Source organism: Phycodurus eques, chromosome 10 (genome assembly GCF_024500275.1).
Source record: "Phycodurus eques isolate BA_2022a chromosome 10, UOR_Pequ_1.1, whole genome shotgun sequence".
NCBI classification, from domain to species: Eukaryota; Metazoa; Chordata; class Actinopteri; order Syngnathiformes; family Syngnathidae; genus Phycodurus; species Phycodurus eques.
The window spans coordinates 10,289,704-10,310,673 of NC_084534.1; the positions used below are offsets into that span (position 1 = coordinate 10,289,704).

The window sequence follows — 20,970 nt, forward strand, 5'->3', positions numbered from 1 at the left end:
ACTCAACTGGATCACTAACCTGTAATACGCGTCTAGTCGAAGTAACGTAAGGTAAGGTAACAGAGACGAGGCCTTTTTTTGCTTAGTGATGCAGAATGGTGGCTCTGTATGCCTTTTTATACTGCAACAGTTTTGCTGTGCAGCAGGGCAGTTTGATATATTCTCTCTCTGGTTGTTGATATTGTGATGGATATTTATTGGGAATGCAGTTGGACAGAACGAGGTTTAAGAGGTGACAGACACAGAGAGAAGAGAGAACAGAGGGGAAAAAAAGTACAACAGCAGAGAACAATAGAAGTACAAAACTATATGAACTATACGATAATGTTCCATCGGGGTCGGTTCTATCTGCTGTATATATTTGGAGGCCTTTAGAGTCGTGCTCACGATTATTGGAACCCATGAAGTTTAAGTACTAAATGTAGAATATCTCCTGAAGAAAATGAATCAAGTTAAACTTTTTTTTTTTTTCCTATGGGGAACTTGTGTTTGATATAAAACACAAATTTTATGGACAGATGAAACAAAAATAGAGCTTTTTGGCAATGCACACAAACAGTATGTTTACAGGCGGCGCAATAAAGCCTTTGGGGAAAAGAACACCCTGTCAACAGTCAAGCAGGGTGGAGGATTATTAATGCTGTGGGGCTGCTTTGTTACATCCGGTACTGGAGGCCTTGACTATATCACAGGTATCATGAAATAAGAAAATTATCAAGCGATTTTAGCGCGAAATGTCTTACCCTGTGTAACAAAACTTGGTTTGAGGCAAAGATTATGGGTCCTCCAGCAAGATAAAGACCCAAAGGAAAAGATTGACCTTTTTAAAATGGCCAGCAATGAGTCCTGATCTCAATCCAATTGAAAATCTTTGGGGGGAGCTGAACTCTGCCAGAGGAAAAGAACCCTGCAAATGTTCAAGAGCTCGAACAAATTGCAAAGGAAGAATGGGAGAAAATACCACATGAGAAGTGCAAAATGCTTATAGATGGATACAAGAACCGTTTGGAGGCTGCCATCACTGCCAAAAGGTGTGCAACCAAATATTAAGTAGGGAGCGCAATATTGTATGTGATATATGTTTTCAGTTTTTTCTTTGAAATTACAATATCTACAGTGCCGTGCAAAGTATTGCCCCCCTTCTCAAATTGTTGTATTTTTGCATAGTTTCCCCACTTTGTTTAAGATCATCAAACAAATGTAAATATCAGACAAATATAACCCAAGTGAACTTAAAATGCTGTTTTAAAATGGTGATTTCATTTATTAAGGAAAGAAAATATATTCTAAGTTACCTGGCGCTGTGTGAAAAGGTAATAGGTAATGGCCCCCTAAACCTAATAACTGGTTGGGCCATACTCAGCAGCAACAACTGAAATCAAGCGTTTCGATAAAATTGGCAATAAGACGTGAAAACTGCACACAACTCGGAACCTATCGACTTTAAGGCAGACGTGCCAACCACTATGCTACCACGCTGTCCTGCGGGCGGAAAAGGAGGCATCCAAGTGGACTATGCACGTGACAATTAATTCATAAAAGGGAGAAGCCACTATGGTTAATTCGGTAATGAAATATGGCTACTTCGTTCTCCTGCATTTTTAAATGAATGCAAGGGTGTCTTGATGGTGCAAAATCCAGTTTTCTCTTACCTTAAGATCCTCTTCGGTGGGTCTATACTCTGGTGGCAGAGAGTCGTCTCTCTCCCCCATTTTAATGAGCCTCTCTTCAACAGCCTTCTTCTCCTGTACACAAAAGACACACACATTAGGACAAAAGAAATGACGCATTTTATGAGCACTTAGCAAGTTTATCTTTGTGCTGCTACTTGTCTACCTTTTTTTATAATTTTTTTTTAGGGGGGGGGGGGGGGGGGGGGGGGATTTTTAGGTAGTCTTTCAAATGAGATGAATGTTAAAGGACCTCTCTAATGCTGTGAACATTGGTACGTATTCCGTAGATCTGAACTTAATATTTGTGTCTGCAAAAAAGATTTCCCCCAAAAAAACATTGGCACATATTCCATAAATCTGAACTTAAAATTTGTGTCTGCAAAAAATATTTCCCCAAAATAGACTGAGTAGCAATTTTAGACTTGTTTTCTGATGACATATTTGATTTTCAGCCAGATTGCGGCCTGCCCACATTTTGGTCGAAAACGACAAGCACATTTCCTTATTAAACTACTATGTTTTTTGTGGTGTCATTGTTTCCTATAATGAAAGTCTATCTGCTTTTTTAGACACCAAGTGAAAATAATGAGGTTAGATACATTTGAGCAGGCTTGTTTTGTTAAAATCGATCACTGTAACGCTTCGTTGCAGAAGGATGGCAGCACACGCGGCTAATTTGGTCTTCAGCTTCGTCGCCGATGTCAAACCAAGACATGGCGGCGTCTCGAATTTGGTGATGAAAAAGGGGCGTTCCCAGGGGAAGTAGTTATTTCCCGATTGCTCCAAAACAGATTGATATTATTGAAAACAACTGACAGATTTATTTTCTTTAGCAAGAATTAGACAAAGGGACCTTGTTAAAGAAATATAGGCCATCTGAACGCTATAGGTCCTTTACAGTTTAAATTTATCTGCACATTGATGACATTAGAAAAATAATTATAAAATAAAATAAAAATGCAATCTCTTATAATGATAATGTAAAGCTCTGACGTAAAGTGTGAAGCTGGAATACCAAAGCAATTTAGATTGAACATCAAATACATCATTATACCATCACATTTTGTTGCCTTGGTTTCAGATTAAACCTTTTATTTTTGCAATTAAAATTCTTTAGTCAGTGCCCACCTTGACAATGTCTTTGGCAGGAATTGGGGCTGGCTGAGGGGCAGGGGTAATATCTGTTATCAGAGTTTCTGATAAAGCATCCAGGGCACTGCCTGCTCCTGCAAAAAGCTGCATGCAGAAACGAAAAAGCATTCACATTAAAAAAAAAAAAAAAAAAAAAATCTGACAATATTAAACTCTTTACAAATAGTTCAGGCTTTATCTGTTTTTGTTACCTCTGAGGCAGTTTCTGTGGGGGCATAAGCAGCAGATTTCACTGTGGGAGCAGCAGAGGATGAAACAAAGTCTTCTGCTAAGGCATCCAGAGCAAAGTCTGCAGAGGACTGAGGAAGAGAGACATTGACATATTCCTTCACCTGGATTTTCTTTTTTCAATCATATAATGCTTAACAAATGGAGCAGACCCCCACCTAATGTGAAGTTTATGCCACAGAGGCCCTAAACTAACAGCATTGGTCATTACCAAAATCATGTGTGTTTCTATAATGGTTAGCACACAAAGAGTAAAGCACAGTATTATCTATTAATTAAAGTATATGTATTTACTTTCAACAGATTGTTTGAGTGGTTCAAACTTCTCCATGTCCTGTCTCCAGTGCTCAAATGTGGGTATAAAAAGTGAATTTAGTTTGAAATCCCTCATCCCTGTTCACAATGGTGAAATGTCTAGAGCTCATTGAAAATGGAAAAAAGGTCCACATTAAAGCACAGGAAGATGCAAGACGGTCTCCGAGACAAACAAGGACACATTTCTCAAACACTTTCTTGCATTCAGGAATCCATAAGGAACCAAAACACATCATACGCAAACACTGTATAATATTAGCTTTCGGGGTCACTGATGGTGTCGTGGTACATTCGCCTGATTTTGGTGCAGGCAGCGTGGGTTCAGTTCCCACTCAGTGACGGTGTGAGTGTGAGTGCGACTGGTTGTCCGTGTTTGGCCTTTTGCCCAAAGTCAGCTGGGATAGGCTCCAGCGCCCCGCGACCCTAACCTGGATAAGCTGTGTTGTAAATGGATGGATTAGCTTTCGCTGTTATGCCGACGATACTCAGCTCTACGTGCATTTAAAACCAACTAGTCCACGCGATTGGTGTAATTGGGAGTCGCCACTTGTTTAAGGACACAAGTCTTGAGTTTGGACAAAACAACCAGTACCCAAAGTGCGTCAGCAAAAAATCTCAGCGTTCTAGTTGACTCAACTCTCTCCTTTCAAGAGCACATAAAGAATATCACCAAAACTGTTTTTTCGTAGCCCATGCATTTGTTACATCTCGCCTTGACTATTCTAACGTGCTGCTTTCTGGTCTGTCTAGTATTAAAATTCTGCAGTTAGTACAAAACGCTGCAGCAAGACTTGACGAGGATGAGAAAGTTCGATCTTATCACCCCCATTTCTGTCCAACCTGTATTGGCTCCCGGTCCACTTGAGATGAGATTTTGAGGTCCTGTTACATAATCATACAATATTACACAGGCTAGCACCCTGTTATCTCGCTGACTTCGTAGTACGCTCACAAAAGGCTGGTCTTTTGGTGACTCAAAGTGCCAGAAAGAGGTCCGCAGTCTCTGGAGCATTTTCTATTTGGAGCATTTCCAGTACTCAGGAAAACCCTACCCGCGGATATTAGAGGTGCTACCTCAGTAGAAATGTTTACATTCTGATTGAAGACTTATTTCTACTCTTTGGCATTTAGTTAAAGTACATGCAGCCCTGTTTTACTGCCGCTTGTCCTATCTCCTCCGCCCTGGTCTCCTGCTCGGAGAGAGAGGGCTAGGTGACGTTGACCGAATCTGAGTCTGTTGCTGTTTGGGTTCTGCACAGACCAAGTGGGACAAGGTGCTATGGAGGATTCTGCTCTGACTGACTGGGTCTGGTCCTGAGGTAGAACCGCTTTCCCAAAGGCGTCTACCCTGCGGCACCTTTTCTCTTTAAAATGGACTCCTATGCCATCCTAATGAACATTGTACAGCACCAGACTGTGTGAGAAATGTTGCCCACTTGACATCCATTGCAGCCTGGTTATCCTGGAAGGGAGCGTCAAGCTCTTTGAGACTCTTTTGTGATTAATGGCTATACAAATAAACTTGACTTGACTTGACTAAACATACATGCTCAGGACCAGCAGAGGAGGAAACCATGGGAGCCTGGACAGCAGGGACAGCAGAGGGGGTCAATAAATCTCCAGATAGAAGGTCCAAGGCTTCATTGGTATTCATCTTGGGCTGCAGGTATGACTAATAAGAGAATCAGATTAAAACTGAAGTCACAAATGTCTCATGTCCATCTCAAAGGGAGTATTTTCCATCTCTTTGACCACAAACAAAGACACGGAAAGCTACTGATTCTCCCCCCCAACTCAGTTGTTGAGGTCTTGTGTATAAACAAAATCAATCACCAGCATCAAACATTCATAGTGATGCTGATCAAGTCTTACCTGAGGTTTAGGAGCAGGCAGTTTTTTGAGTTCCTCCTCATAGAACCTGTACTCTAGTGGAATCGAGTCCTCCCTCTCTCCCACACGCACCGCCTCTTCCTCCTTGTGTTTTTTCTCCTATTAAAATAGTTGACCTCAATTAGTAATTCATGTTCACATAGAAACGACTGTCATAACAAAACAATGCATTTTGTAAGTTTTCATTAGCAAACAATGAAGTAAGAAGTATTGATTACGTCAACTCATACCAGTGAGCATAGGTGTGTGTCTCTTACTGAAACAATGTCCTCGGGTCTTAGTTTGGGGGGTTCTGGTGTTGGCTGTGGTGCTGCCAACGTGTCACCAAGAGCACCAAGAGCATCCAGGGACATGTAGTCACCCTGAGGAGACAACAAGACTGGAACTTCACAATCGTTATCATGACCACCATAATAACCCAGAGCAGAAATACAGAATTATGATCATGCTTTTAGGGGGGAAATGTTATGTGTGATATTCAGATTACCTCATCAGTCTTGGGCTTTCCTTGTGGTGGTAACACAGGAGGACAATCTGATACCTGCAGAAGCACAACACAGAGTGTATGAACACTGAACAACAGGTGGCTCAACGGGACAAACCCTCACAAAAGGATTAGGAAAGTACCTGGGGTGTCGTTCTGCTCACAGGAGGGAGAGGTGCGTGAACACCAGACGATTTAGTTGAAGTCAAAAGGTCCTGAGCGGACAATGTTCTTTTGGTCTGGAAACACAGACAACAGCTTTGAGTGAACACGTAATCATAGTGGAGTAAACGTTCTAAATATGTCAAATCAGCATAAAGTTTGATTTCCAAACTAGTTGCTTTCTAGTTTGACACCACATTTCTACTACTTGCGAATCGTCAACGTTATTCCCCCTGGGACTCGAAAACTGACCAAAGATGACAACTCAGCCACAGCTCACTACACTGTGTTTTCAAACAAATTATTAAACCAGAAAAATAATCAATACTTGACGTTCAACGACAAACAGACGGGTAAATGTAAATCCAGCTACACCAGTTTAAAAGGATCATCAAAAAGGAATTAACACAAATAAATAATCTGCACATGACATCACCCACTGATTACCTGTGCTGGGGCAGCTGAGGAACTTGTGAATTCTCCGGACAAAAGGTCCAACGCCTCATTAGTATTCAAGGTGGGCTGCAAGAAGCACAAAGCAAAAGCAACCTGAAGCATCTTCCATTGTGCCATCAAGCCAAAGGTCCTCGTGTCTTTATCTACACTTGCAGTACTCACAAAACGTTAGGGATATTCGCGTTTCGGGTTAAATTTCAGGACGAACCCAAAATGCACTATAACCTTTGCTGCTGAACTTAATGCACACTTGCTGTTCTCTCATTGTTCTCTCAATGAGCTGAAAGGATACATTCACAACAGCTCGTTTTGTTGTTGCTGTTCCTTTCAATTTCCAAGCATGTTCAATTCCATTGCCTTATAAATGTCTCGTCCAGTTTCTCCGTTGCAACCTGCTGATGACACTTTGCGCCATCGGTCACGTGCCCCTGAGGATACGCTCTTTCCTACGGCGAGGTACTGCCGAATAATTGTGAGGTGTCATCTTGATCTCATGATATCAAAATGTGAACACCATAACGAAGAGGACTGTTTCAATGCCAATTGGAATTGAACCAATGAACATGTGTTGGTCCATTCACGGATCAAACTCCCGTTTTCAATTTTCCATTCAGTTCCTTGTCAGAGAACAGCGAGTTGTGGGAAAAGTACCGAAACAATGAACAGTTGGACATTCACAAGGTCAAATTAAGTTCACCTGTAAAGGTTCTAGTGCATTTTAGGTTCATCCTGTAATTTCACCTGTAGTATCCAAATGGTTATCATCTTTAACACTGCTTCTGATCCAATCTCACCTGAGGTTTAGGAGCAGGTATTTTGTTCAGTTCCTCCTCATTAAACCTGTACTTTAATGGAATGGAGTCCTCACTCTCTCCTACACGCACAGCCTCTTCCTCCTTGTGTTTTTTCTCCTGTTATGCAGAAAGAAGGAAATTGAGTGTCCCGTCTAATGATTGCCGAGCACTGTAAATATTGTGACTTCTGGGATCGTACAGAGACGATATCTTCAGGTCTGAGCTTGGGGGGTTTGGGTTTTGGTGCTTCCACTGGCAGAGTGTCACTAAGAGCACTGAGTGCATCCAGTGGCAAGGAGCCACCCTGAGGAGAGAACAAGAGATGAAGCTCCGTCATTCATGTGGCTTTATGGGGTTGTAGTAGCTCATCTGTAAGGAGGGTTGAAGGTTCAAACCCCAAAATATGAAATTAGCGACTGTCTGTTGGTAAATTCAGAGTGCTATTGAGCAAGTCATTAAGCAGCCCTGTGGGAGATTATGGAGTGTTAATATAAAAACCGACTCATTTTATGAAAAAGAAGTAAACAGAACCACAATTCTCACCTGAGAAGGCGTGGGTGGAGCAGGACACACAGAGACAGTTGGAGCAAATGCAGGAACTTCAGCTTTCTACAACAACAGTAGAAAACAAACACTGTTCCAACTACTGCTTGTTTCATTGTGTCTGCGGTTTTCTGTGAGAGATTGGCAGTGTACCTGTGCTGGAGCGACTGAGGAGGTCAAGAGGTCTCCGGACAGAAGGTCCAGGGCCTCATTAGTGTTCAAGGTGGGCTGTGTGAAGCACAATGGGGGGGGGGGGGGGAAATGTCATTGCTGCTGTTGTTATTCGTGGCTGGCAGGCAAATGAGAGGAACAACAAGGTAAAACAATTAATTCAGTCTTATTTATCAAGATGATGATTATTTATTTTTTTTAATTGTCTTTTTTTTTGCCACTTACATAGCCCGTAGTTGTTGGATCAGGAGAAATAAATCAAACCCAGAAGGATACAATAAAAAAAGAATAAAACTTGTATAACTGAATAATGTCATTGTCATTTGCGTTTTCTAGAAGCAAAAGGGGGGGGGAGCGATAAAAATCGGAAATCACATTTTTGTGACAAAAACCTGGGATTTTATTTAAACGCCATATGGCCAACGGAGCTCATGTGATGTCGTCTCACCTCTGGTTTAGGAGCAGGCAATTTCTTGAGTTCCTCCTCATTCAACCTGTACTCTGGTGCAATTGAGCCATCCCGCTCTCCTACACGCACGGCGTCTTCCTTCTTACGTTTATCCTCCTACAAAGTGAATATGGAGCAAACAGTCTGGAAGCTTGTGAAGATGAGTCAATGAGATGTTTACCTACCGAGACAATATCCTCAGGTCTGAGTTTGGGTTCTGGTTTGGGTTCTGGTGCTGCCAGGGTGTCACCAAGAGCGCTGAGAGCACCTAGAGACATGGAGCCACCCTGAGGAGACAATAAGGGTTGTAGTTTCAAACTAGAAAAGATTGTTCCGAGACCAGTGATTCACAACCACTGTACACAGCGTGTCGAGAGAGATCATCAGATGCGCTGTGGTAAATTATCCAATTGCCACCTAGCTGGACCAAAAATGATTATTTATTTATTATAAATAATGTATCTTTCTTCATCTATTTTATGCTGTGACGTGTAGTGACAGACAGAACAATTAAATGCTCTTCCAGCAGAAGGTACAATAAACGTGTATCAGCCTGTTGCCATTCTAAAAATGGAATAAATCCTGTGAGTATATCATTTTTGTGTTATACGAAAACAGGCCCAGTAAATTATATGTGTGCAAAACAAGATTATGTATACTTTTCGTGACATTTCTGTTTGTAGTCCTCTGTGAGATTTTTCTAATGTAAAATATGTGCCATCAACAGAGGTTAGCAAACACTGACCTGGATGACCACCATGATCACATTGTTTATGATAATGTATTTGTAAATGCGACATAAATAGTTGTTCAACTAAATAATCCTTCACCCTGAGAACAATTCATCAATATTGGAGAAAAAGATAAAACAATTTTTTTTTTTTTAGCCAATGCTTCGTCAAGTATTGTCCCGTTAAAAACACAAACAATTTGAGAACAACATCGAACTGTAATATGTTTTGCACACACACACACACACACACACACACACACACACACACACATACACACACACAGTGGAAATAAAGTTACTTTATTAGTCTTACGTGGAATATAGTGTAACGTACTGGAAAAGTAGCACGATGAGGTGCAGGGAATCGAATGAATGTCCACTGACCTCATCTGTTTTAGGTTTTGTGTCCAGCCCGGCCTCCAGAGAAAAAACAGAAGAAGCTTTGTCCATCTTGGTTTCTACTTCAGCAGGGGGAGGAGCCACGCACACACCTTTCTACACACCAGGAAACAAAACGGAACATGTTAACAATAGTTGCGAGCATTATAGTTATATGATTTAAAAAATAATAATAATTGAATGGTGGATTATGAGCAAAGCAACAATGGCTTCACCACCTTCATTTATTTAAAAGTTGGCAACTAGTTTGTAATGTAATTACTGCCACCGACAGGACTGGAGTGGAACAGTACCAACCACCGTTTAAAACTGTGCAAATTGACCTAAAGACTATTTTTTCCACTAATCACTTCAATTAACAACTGAACACCTTCACAAACAGCTAATCTCTTTTGCACTTACATGGCTGCGTCCTGCTCCGGTTCACTTTTTTAAAGTAAGACACCTCAGGGCAGTAACACTAATGATGCTCAACCACATACGTACAATAAAATCGATATAATAGTCATTTTCAGTTCACTGTTCCTGTGACATGATATATTCATTGTACATAAACAAACACAATACATTGATCTGCAAAGTGGCGCCTTGACTTTCCTTCACACTGACAAACAAACAAATAGACTTGGATTATTCATCTGGAATTATATGATAGTGCCATCGTGGTTACAGTAGTAGTGTTGCACCTTGACAGGAGCATTGGGAATTCCAGCTGTCAACGAAAAGTTATCCACTTCCATCTTGGCTTTTTTATCAGCTGGAGGACGGACCGCTACGCAAGGATCAGGTGCGGGGACGTCAACTTTCTGCAAACACAAGCGACAAGAGGGGATGAAGATGCAAAACAAGTGATGCGAGTCATGAATCTGAACATCTTTCTTTACCTTCACAAGTGGCGGTGCAACATAACACGGGGCAGCAGATGAGGCAGCGGCATAGTCTTTTTTCTGAGATAAGAAAAGGTAACACTGTTATGCCCTCGTATGTGGTCGAGGATGGCACAGTCACTTGATGTACTTCAGTCGGTTTATTACCACAAGCGGTAACAGAATGCACGTTCATGTTGGCTACAACTCACGCCCAAGCACTCCACACACAGACTCGCTGACCTGAGCCAACGGTCATGCTTAAATGTCCCTTTTAGTCTTTCATCTGAAATGTTCTTTTGTTCCTTTCCTTTCATATTCGATGGCGTCGCAACCGCCAATCACCAGATTGGCCCACATTCAGGGTCAGCGACATTACACTACGTCTAAGTCGACAACCAAAACAACTGACGTGTACTGTACATAATGCTATGGAGTATGAGTTTAAAATATGTATAAGGAAAAAAAGGTACATTCACTCTACTTTGAGGAATTGCTTAGTTACAAATAGTTGTGTCTCTTGCCTGCCCATCCATCAAGCGTGAAATCAAAACAACCCAGTAAATCTTTTGTTACTGGCTGCCTAGTTCTCAAAAATATCTGTGAGCGAGCCGTTCAAAATTTTGTCGGATTGTGATGTAACAGCGGGGCTAATTTACGTAATAACCTTCCTGCACCAAGTTTCTCCACCCATGACTTGGAAGCTAAGCTGGGTGACGATCGACCACTTCCAAGCGAAATTTGCCACATTATAAAACACTGCAGTAAGTTGAAGCTAAAAGGTAAGCGGAGCTGCACTGAGACTTGTTGGATGCCAAGATGAGCATTAATCAACAGTGCTTTCAGCTTCCGATAAGCGGCACATTCGGTACTTTGTGAAGTTGTCAATTAGTTTTTGTCCGCTGCATACATCACATGCGTGGATCCGCTACACTAATTGCTCAGTGTAGTTCGGTGGTTTAGTGATAAAGTGCTGCCCCTACGAGTGAATATAATTCAACACTGTCTTGATGCAATTTGCAGTTCACACTAGTTTTTTGTGTTTACCAAGGAAGCCACGTTTTAGGTCCGCTTCTCGTCATCATGGAAATAAGTTGTACTCAGCATGGGCGCTGCAGGTACAGGGTTTATTAGTTGTTTATTTCCATGAGCGAGGACCGCCCACTCAAAAACAAGTGATTTTAAACAAGGTGTTAAAAGTCAATGTTAAGGGTGCTGTGATTCGTTTATCCTTGGTTTACTTCGACAAAGGCTTGTCACAGACAAAGAAATGCACGATATGTCCGCTAAAGTAACTTTGGGAGCTTAGTTCAACATTCCTAAGTGCAGTGCTACGTGCCATAAACACTCTGACCTCCTGCATTTTGGGTGCAGTTGGAACAGTTGATGTCATGAAACCCGCTGAAAGGGAATCCAAGGCCTCATCTGTGCTCAGTGGTTTCTGAGGAGAAATACACAGTTACCATTATCGCAGCATACATTTTCTTCAAGCAGCAAGTAGTAGTCTGTCGAGAATAATCCTAAAGTGCTTCTAATTCTCCACTAGAGGGCATTTCTGACCACACGTAAACAAAAGAACAAAACTCAAACCGAACAAACAGATCAGGAGTGTAGGAAACGTACAGACACACCCATCAAATTCCATCAAGAGGCAAAGCGGTCTAAAAAAAAAAAAAACTACCTGGAATTACACACACAACACAAAACTGCTTTAGCACATGCATTGAAAACACCAAAGCTTAAAATCACAGAACTGATATTGGAGAAAGAAAAGGAGTGGTGAAGATCATGAGACTGAAGAAAGGAGTGTTTTGCAACACAAGATGACAAAGTGGGAGTGTGCGAAATAGGAAATGAGGCGGTGATGGCCACCAGTATAGAGTTAACGGGTGAAGTAAGGGGTGAACTTCGTGGTTATGTGTGTGCGTGTGTGTCTGCATAGGTGAAAGCACTCCACACTACATGTGTAAGAGTATTTGGTTGGACATCTGGCCATCAGAACTATAGGACATGAAACCTAAGAATATATGAAGTTTGTTTAGGAATTACGATGCAGAGGGAACTAAGGTGTGGAGGTCAACCCCTGACTGATTCATGCACTGATTAGGATGTGCGTCTTAATACTTTTGGCCGATTGTGTATGTGGATGTAGGACAAGAGCCAACAAGATCCAGTTGGGAAGGTGGTTACTGAGCGGCTTGTAACAACACAACACACAGAAATGCAATGCGATGCAACAATCCTCATGCTCGGGTGTTTGACTGGGTCTACACATAAAACTATTTATAAGAGTGATGTGTATGTATAATGGTAGCCACTTACAGGAACATCCTTAGGTATGGCATCTGCAGGGAGTGGAGCCTAAAAATTACAATTGTATTCAGTGAAAAAAAATAAAGGAAATGTTCAGTTCATAGAAAACAACACAAACCTATTATTTAATTAGTATTTTGTTGTTGGTAAATCATATGGTTTTAATTTTAGAGTAGATGTTTTCTTTGTTCCCCCCAAATTATCAATTTGTTGTAATGAGCATTGTTTTGCACTAGTGATATACGCATGTCTCAATAAATTAGAATGTCAAGAAATAGATAAATTCATTCTATTAAGTAGTTTAATTGAAAAGGCAAACTCGTGCATTGTATAGATTCACTACACAGTGAAATATTTGGTGATTTTATTTTTCACGTTTGATGATTCTCATGTACAGCTAGTGAAAACCCCCAATTCACCATCTCAAAAAAACTATTAAGATTGTGAACATGATTTTTCATACAGCAATAACTAATTAGGAAGCAATTGGCCTTCTGAAAAGTATTTTCCCGCAAGTTTAATGACTCTGTATGTGTTTCCCTTTTTGAATTCTCCCGCTGAACCGTTTCTACAATGTTCGAATTTATCGAGATGCACCCGTACTATGCGATTTGTGCTCATGCAGACCGTTCTTAAATAAACTGGCAATAGTTAGAAGATGGTCGAAAGATAAACAGGCATGACAGCTAATCTGCTAAAATCCAACCCTCTGTGTGCTAGATCTTAGTGCTACACTATTATTAAAAAAAAGAAAGAAAAAAAAAACAACAACTCTGTTCTCAGAAGGTGAACAAGTGGTAAATTTAGAAGCATTTTACATTGGACTGACCATATTTTCAAATCTGTAACCCGGAGGCAGCGTGTCGTCTCTTTCTCCACACTTGTGAGCCTCCTCGGATGTGACGTCATGCTGTGACACGTGCAACACGCAGTTACTCACACCAGTGCCATGCAGTGCAATCAGACATCTCATCTTTTTACAGAAACATAGTGTACCTCTTTGACCTCAGGCCCAGTGAATATAGGTTGTTTAGGAGTGACTGGATCAACTGGTGGGAGTATACTGGCCAAGGCGTCAAATGGATCTACTGGAGGTGCCTGAACATACCGCACAATTGAGCACACTGAAGCAAGCCACACACTAACATGCTTTCCAGAGCAGATTAATGCCTGTTCACCTCTTTGGCCCCGATTGTTTCTGCTTGGGGAAAAACTTCCACTTGGACCTGCAAACAAGAATCGAAATCAGTGCATAGGCCTTCATAAGATGAGACATTCAACACAAAAAGGTTTCCACCACGTTGAAATCCATTTATCCAACTATATTTAGCTGACTTAGGGTGAAATGTGTGGTGCACCTTGAACAGCCAATCACAGGGCATCTACGGGCAAACAAGCATTCATACCTATGAACAATTTAGAGTATTCATTTAACCTAACCCAATGTTTTGGAATGTGGGAGGAAGCCGGAGTACCCGGAGAAAAGCACACAAGAACAGGGAGAATATGCAAAGTCCATACAGAAAGGTCATAGATTTGAACCCAAAACCTCTCCTTGATTTTGTGGTAGGCGTGCATACCACAGTGCTGCCTAGTTGTAGTTTAGAAACCAATATATTTTGGAAACAATCTTGAGTAAAATGCAATACCGTCCTACACTGCAAACTACACGCACAATAATAAACATACTGTAAATGAATGCCTCTTAGTCTCTGCTTTATCTTTGTGGTTGTAGAATCTGTATCCAGCTTTCATACTTGATTAGTCTTTGCAGGTGTATCTAATGACTGGATCAGGCACTACGTCCCACTACTACCATAAAATCCTGCCACGTCTCGGTCGGAGCAGTGGCAACATCGCACGGCATTATATTACGGTGTCACCGTATCCCCTCTTTTACGATCTTTGGGCTAATCTTGTCAAATCAACGCTACTGGATACAAACGTTACCATGGCCCGACCTTTGATTGTAGCAATGTTTTGTGTTGAGAGAAAAAAAGAACAAAAAGAAGAAGAAAAAAACATGTGCGATGCAGGGGCAGAGCCAGGGGTTGGCCAGGGGCCTAGACCGAAGGGTGTCCGCTGTCCACCCAGATGGCCACCCCCCTAGTGGCACGAATTTTCGTGCTGTTTATAAAGAGCCAAAGGGCACCAAGGCAGAACGGGAATAAGCTCCATCGGTTTTCAAGTGGCAAAACGTTAGCTCAGAAACCTCCACCGACCCCTCTGATGGAAGCCATAACTGCAATGCAACCCATGACACACAAGAGTTGGCACCCTGACCATAAATGGACAAGTATACCTTGGCTGTGTTTTTGGGCGAGCCTTTAGATGTCGACATGGCAGCATTAGCTGCTGCTGCCGCGGTTGCCTCCGTTCCAGTAGCAGCAGTAGAAGACTTTATAGTGGAGACAGGTGGTGTCTATAAAACCAAACCATACCAATTACTTAAAAACACACATTGTGCATTCCGTCAAAAGATCCAAAATGGAAAACTCTTTCAGAATAACGTTGGACACATAAAGCAACAAAATGCACCCATCCGTCACCCATTCAGCTCCAACATGAAACAGTTACCTTCGACATCATTTTGGGACTGCCCCTCGTCCCAGACAATGTCATGTTGACAACAGTTGACCCAGCAGACGACATGTCAATAACAGTGGGTATGGTGTTAGTCTACAAACCAAGGAGCAAGTGTTTATTGGACGCCATGAGGTTACATGTGTAGGCAGCTCGAAAGCTTGCGGGAAAGCCTCCAATACCAGAAGTGAAGACAGAGGAGTGAGTAATGTGCTGTAGCAAACACTGGGACACAGGTGAGAGGTCATGATGTGGCGATAGCTGAGGCAACACACGTGGAAAGAAAAAGCCAGTAAATGGAATCCAGATGAGCGAGCAACACCAGAAGAAGGAAGCAGGAAGTTCCGGACACACTGAAGCTCCACCCCTCCGCTTTCCAGGTTATCACTTAGTGTCAGTCTACCTCGAGTTTAGATTTAGCAACCCCCTGTTCCGCGGTCCTGATGGAAGTACTTGTAGTGGTGCCACCTTTCGCTGTGGTAACTCCACCAGGCTTTGAAGCCGCCATAGTGGATCCTGATGATGCCTTCTGAAAAGCACCAGGAGTGAAGATGTCCATCATCTGCCCTCAATTAGGGCTTACTGAATGCTCATGACCCAAACGCATACATTAGCTCAATTAACAGTCTATGGCTTGAGATGTGGCAGTGTATGTATATTGTCGAATAAATTTGGATGGCATGTTTTCATCTTCCTTAAAGTGCTGACTGAGATCTACATCTCTGTCCGTTTTCATAACATACAGTATTCCAGCAAAGCAGCTGTTCTGAGGTCACCACTCAGCTGATATTCAAGACGACGTGTCATCCAAAGGATTTGTAGCTGAAGAGGCATTAAAGGGGGATGCGAAGGTCACAGTCCCTTATACCTTAAAGTAAACGATGGCTTAAACCATGTCTATAAATAAAAAGCTATGTCTACAACAAGAATTCATATGAATTCCAACCTTTATTGTCAATGCAACATTGACGAGACATAAGGGGACTTTATATGAACCAAAACAAGACTGAATACACGAGTAGCTCCCTGATTGTGCTGCAGAAAACACTTTGAGCCAATCACTCAGCAAACTCATCCAAAGCAACAGACAACATACTGTATACAAGTAAATATGAAAAACTAGACTGTTTACCGGTCAAATATTTTACCTTGTCTAAGTCCTGGAGTTCATATCAGCAATGACAAATCTAAGTTAGTAAAAAGTCTTTGTTAAAAAAATAAAAAATAAAAACAAAACAACAGTTAAATATCTTCCTGTTGACTGAGAAACTGGTTGTTCCCCTCACATGCTCAAATGCCAGAAAAAGAGACATTTAATTTCAGAGTTAGAGTGCTTCCCTCTTTCATCTTAAGACATCGCTATTAAAATATCTGGTACTGAACAGGAAAAGCAGTAACAATACTACACATAGTCCACATAAGCGGCGGGGTCAGAGGTCATCGAGACAACAATCCCGTCACTGTCAGTGAGTGAAAATTTGAGAAAGTGACACTTTAGATAAGAGCATGGTGGTTATTAAAGAGTTTTGGTACCTCAAATTGAGAAGGCGTCACAGTGGAGGCCTGAGCTGCTGGTTTCGGTGTGGCCTGGCTGGGCTGCGACTGCAAAGACACGCACACACACACACACACACACACACACACACAAAGACACACACGTTATGCATACAGGAAAAAGCAAACATACTAAAAAACAAAACAAACCTAAAAAAAATAATAACAATTTAAAACTTAAGACAAAAGACACCAAGCAATTCATCTTTGGATCGGAGCAATCCTTGCAAAATCTGAATAGCTGAAAAGTAACGTCGAAGTCAGCAACAAAACAAAGCAAACGTACACCAAAATATACAAAAACAAATAAATCAGACAACAGGCAGCTCTGGTTGATGGAGAGAAATTTCTCACGAGGTAAGACTGTTGCTTGAGGGCTGCAGAAAACACAATGACCTGCGTGGTGATGTCATTGCACCCAGTTTGATGTGTGACTATGAGGTGTGTCTCTTTTGTTGAACCATGCACAAACAAGAAAGAGCACATTGAGGCGCGGGGGACACATTATTCTCTTCTAGATTAGTCACTGATATGCAATGTGTGTAATAACAATTTCCATGTTCATGAAATTAATGTTTGCTCCTTGAATGAATTCCATCCCATCATATTATTGTGTTAATGTGTCAGCTGTGGTAAACAACCTCTCTACTTGTCCAACTAATCCGACAGACCATGTGCAGTTTGCCTATTAAGACAAATCTATTTTTATTGTGATTTTATACAAGTCAATTTTTGTTTTATACCTGGGGTCAACCTATTGTTCTCATGTCTTATTGACCCTCGTAACTGAGCTTCAGTGGCTGACTGGTGACAGTACATGAGGCGAGCCAATAAACAGCATTCTGTTGATGTCAACCCAAACAATAACAAAAGCAACAACAACAACACACACACACAATACTAGGTGTAACAAAGTCCCTCAGCTTTGAGCAGTCTCTAGGTGGAGCCCAGTAACAGTGCCAGGTTCGTTCATAGGGTGCCAGTAAAAAAATTAAGCAGAGAGCCACTGCAGTCCAACCCCGTGTTTTGTGAAAAGACCTGACCCATCCAGTTTGAGAACATTACATTACCCTCAACTCGTTGCAGAACTTGTTTTGTGCCTTGCAAAACAAAACGAATCAGTCAACCATATGCTGAATTCAACACTTCAAGATGAAATAGCAGTTTTGGAGGGTTCCCATGCAGTTACATCTTTTAAGGAGTGAACCTGCCAAGACAGCTGATGTGGGTGTTTTGCAAATGGATGCTAAATGTAGCTATTCTGACAAACAACAGTGAGTGAGCATCCACATACAGTATGAGGAAGGAAGACGAGTGCCAATTAAAAGTTCCCAGCTCATCGATTCATTTTCGACCGCATATCCTATTCAGGTTAACGGGTGAGCTGGAGTTTGAAGTTGACCCGTAAATATTACGACTACACATTGCATTATTCAGTGAAAAAAAAAAAAACATGGCAAACAACCATGTCTTTGCAATTTTGACAGGTGGAAAAAAAATATTGGATGTACAGTTTTTTCTAGATTGGTTCCAGTATGTAGTGTAGTTAATTCCTTTTGCCCTCCATAGTTTCTGGATGATCCTCTTTTACAAATAAATGTTCATGAAAACAAAGAATTAATGTAATCGCAACCGTGATAAATTCAGGTTGGGCATTCTAAATTATTTCGATTGGATGGAGTTCATTGTTGACCGGTTATCAGTCAAGGAAATAAAGTCAGTTCCCAATCTTTATTTTAAATATTGGTACATTATCATTCAGTTGTTCTTTATCTGTGGTAGCTCATCTGTTAACTCTGGTGCGTGAACTGGAGGAGATGAATCAGGCTGGTGAAACCGTTCTGTTGCAATATTGCAGACGTCTCAAGGGCTGTTCACTTGGTACAGTTAGCAGAGTCAGTGATTGCCTCACGCCGCCGTTGTGTGCAACACAAAGTGGGTCATAAGCTTGGTCACATGCGTTGTTGATCCTCACTTTGTCTCAACAGCAACACAATAGCAGGGTAATGTTTGTTACTTTTCTACTAGCGATGATGACACAAATAAAGCTGCTTATAGAGAAGCAAGACGATAATAATGTCAACTCACCCAGCACATCACCCTGACACATGGTTAGTCATGTGGTTCAGGATATTACAGTAAGTAACATTGTTGCTAAGTTACTGAAAATGTGCTGACTGAACTTACATGTGAAACAGGATTCAACAGACTGCAATATTTTGATGATGATGAGTTCATGTTGAAGAAAAACTAATCCCATTACAAGACGCTCAAGGGGATATTTGATACTTATGTGATAACCACAAAGATGTGTTTATTTGTGCACACGTTTTGGATTCTTAAAACCATGGCTGCAACTAACAATTATTTTAATAATAGATTAATCTGACAATTGTTTTTTGATTGAGCGATGAATTGGCTTAAAAAATATTTTCCATCCCTTTCTTAAAAAAAACAGGACATTATTTCAAATTGATATTGTAGAAAATGCACAAACAAATGGATTATGATTCAGTTACTGACATGGGCGCAGATAGCACTGTTAGCCACTCAGATTCAATAAGACATGACATCTATCCGTCCACCCCACATATTTAATCACACCCTCTTCCTGAAGCCAATTCAGCAAGGCAGACCAATCTTACAAGCCCGACATGCTTCCCATGTAAAACGCTACCTGTGCACGTTTTGTTGTACGTTTGTAAGGCTGGGAAGCGCTGGCAGCACTCAACTCTGGCCTTACGTGTCGCGAGCTTTATAAATTCCGACTCAGTCGGAATTGTACACGTCACCCTACACTGTAAAACAAGGGGTGTTTGCTCAACTCAAAACAAAGTGAGTTACAGTATCTCTATTTAGACATGTTTTGTTACATATACTCAACGCCAGCTGAATTGAAATACCTTCAAAATATCCGTGGAAATATTCACATCTTTTCGTTTTAAACTTTGAGCCAACACCTAATTTTTTTTTTTACAGCGTGCGGCCAGTGGCTAGGATCCTAAAATCAGGTAGCCGCGCAGTGCCTGTTTCTCATGACATTTGTTATTTGGCCAACCAAACATTTTACGAATTACCCTATTTGTACAGTAAAATGTGGGCTGATTGTTTTGTTGTTAACCGTTTCAGCTGGGAGTATGAATGTTGAGCTCTGCTGAAAACCCACCCAAACTCTATGCAGGCTTCTTGGTGTGCTGTGACTCCCACCTGCAGCATTCCTACATTCCTCATCCCTCGTCCACCCATGCACACACCTCACGAAAACAGTATCTTACTAAATAAAGTACCCAAAATGTTTAAATCAGAGCACAGATGTGCGCCCAAAAAAGGAACGAGTTTCTACCTAATGGCTTCAACAGTGACATCATAAGAGTGACGATATTCTCATGCCAACAAGGGGAGACCAAATGTCAAAATATATACCTGTACATAGTTTGTGCCGTAGTTTCGGTGGGTGTAATGGACAGACAACGTCAAATGTCACGCGATCAACCTGTGAGCTATCAAATACATAGCGTGAGGCAAAAAGGTCAGTGCACAAACAATGCAGTTGTAGGCCCAGGCCTAACACAAATGTGCAGTTTAAGGTCGAGCCTGTTTTGAGAACTGATGACTAATCTCGGGCTTCGGACTGACACGTGTACTTTTAACGGCAGCAGCTGCTTCTCTAGCTGCCGCCACGACTTTAAAATAGAGCTGGCAGCGAAAAGAGATGAGAATTAAGAGTGGTGTGCATCATCACGGTATTAAAGGCGAGACGAGTGAGGGGCAGAAGAGTGAAAGGATTGGAGTTAATGATGCAGTATTGCCAGGCTCTGTGCTGGAGTAGAAATACACTGGATGCACTGGATTTCCTACCCAGTGGAGGAAACCAAGTAAACAGCAGTATCGCACTGCGCTGTACGATATGAAGTGTTTTCCAGCCATGGCGCATACTTTACATGAGAAAAATCTCACAGCACACCACCAAACAAAAATGTCACAGAAAGTAAATAGACAATCTCATTCATTGGGTTATTCAGCCTGTCTGAAATCTGAGCCCGTTTCGTTGAACACAAAGCCGATGCACTCGTAGGACACCAATACCGTCCTGTACTTACTGTAAGTATAGGAATGGCAACAGGTGGATACAAAGGGTAACTGTACCAATTAGCATCTATTGCAAGATTATTTCAGTGTTCTACCTGTCACGAACAAAGAGACAGT

General features: G+C 41.5%; 1 protein-coding gene across 17 annotated transcripts in view; it reads right to left on the reverse strand.

Annotated features, from left to right (window-relative positions):
- Window positions 1-20,970, reverse strand: part of cast (calpastatin) — a 41,580-nt gene that overhangs the window by 4,177 nt on the left and 16,433 nt on the right. For 6 of the 17 annotated variants that reach the window (XM_061688186.1, XM_061688189.1, XM_061688187.1 and 3 more), the window contains exons 2-27: window positions 16,744-16,812; window positions 15,614-15,739; window positions 14,930-15,049; window positions 13,806-13,853; window positions 13,624-13,725; window positions 13,457-13,537; window positions 12,637-12,675; window positions 11,654-11,755; window positions 10,333-10,395; window positions 10,135-10,254; window positions 9,434-9,544; window positions 8,502-8,603; window positions 8,317-8,433; window positions 7,851-7,925; window positions 7,698-7,763; window positions 7,354-7,458; window positions 7,155-7,271; window positions 6,352-6,426; window positions 5,886-5,981; window positions 5,746-5,799; window positions 5,489-5,620; window positions 5,241-5,357; window positions 4,915-5,040; window positions 3,017-3,124; window positions 2,802-2,909; window positions 1,653-1,745 (exon numbers count right to left, since the gene is read on the reverse strand). In XM_061688186.1, the coding sequence (XP_061544170.1) occupies window positions 1,653-1,745; window positions 2,802-2,909; window positions 3,017-3,124; window positions 4,915-5,040; window positions 5,241-5,357; window positions 5,489-5,620; window positions 5,746-5,799; window positions 5,886-5,981; window positions 6,352-6,426; window positions 7,155-7,271; window positions 7,354-7,458; window positions 7,698-7,763; window positions 7,851-7,925; window positions 8,317-8,433; window positions 8,502-8,603; window positions 9,434-9,544; window positions 10,135-10,254; window positions 10,333-10,395; window positions 11,654-11,755; window positions 12,637-12,675; window positions 13,457-13,537; window positions 13,624-13,725; window positions 13,806-13,853; window positions 14,930-15,049; window positions 15,614-15,739; window positions 16,744-16,812 (2,472 nt within the window). The other 11 variants (XM_061688198.1, XM_061688199.1, XM_061688197.1 and 8 more) reach the window with 6 other exon arrangements.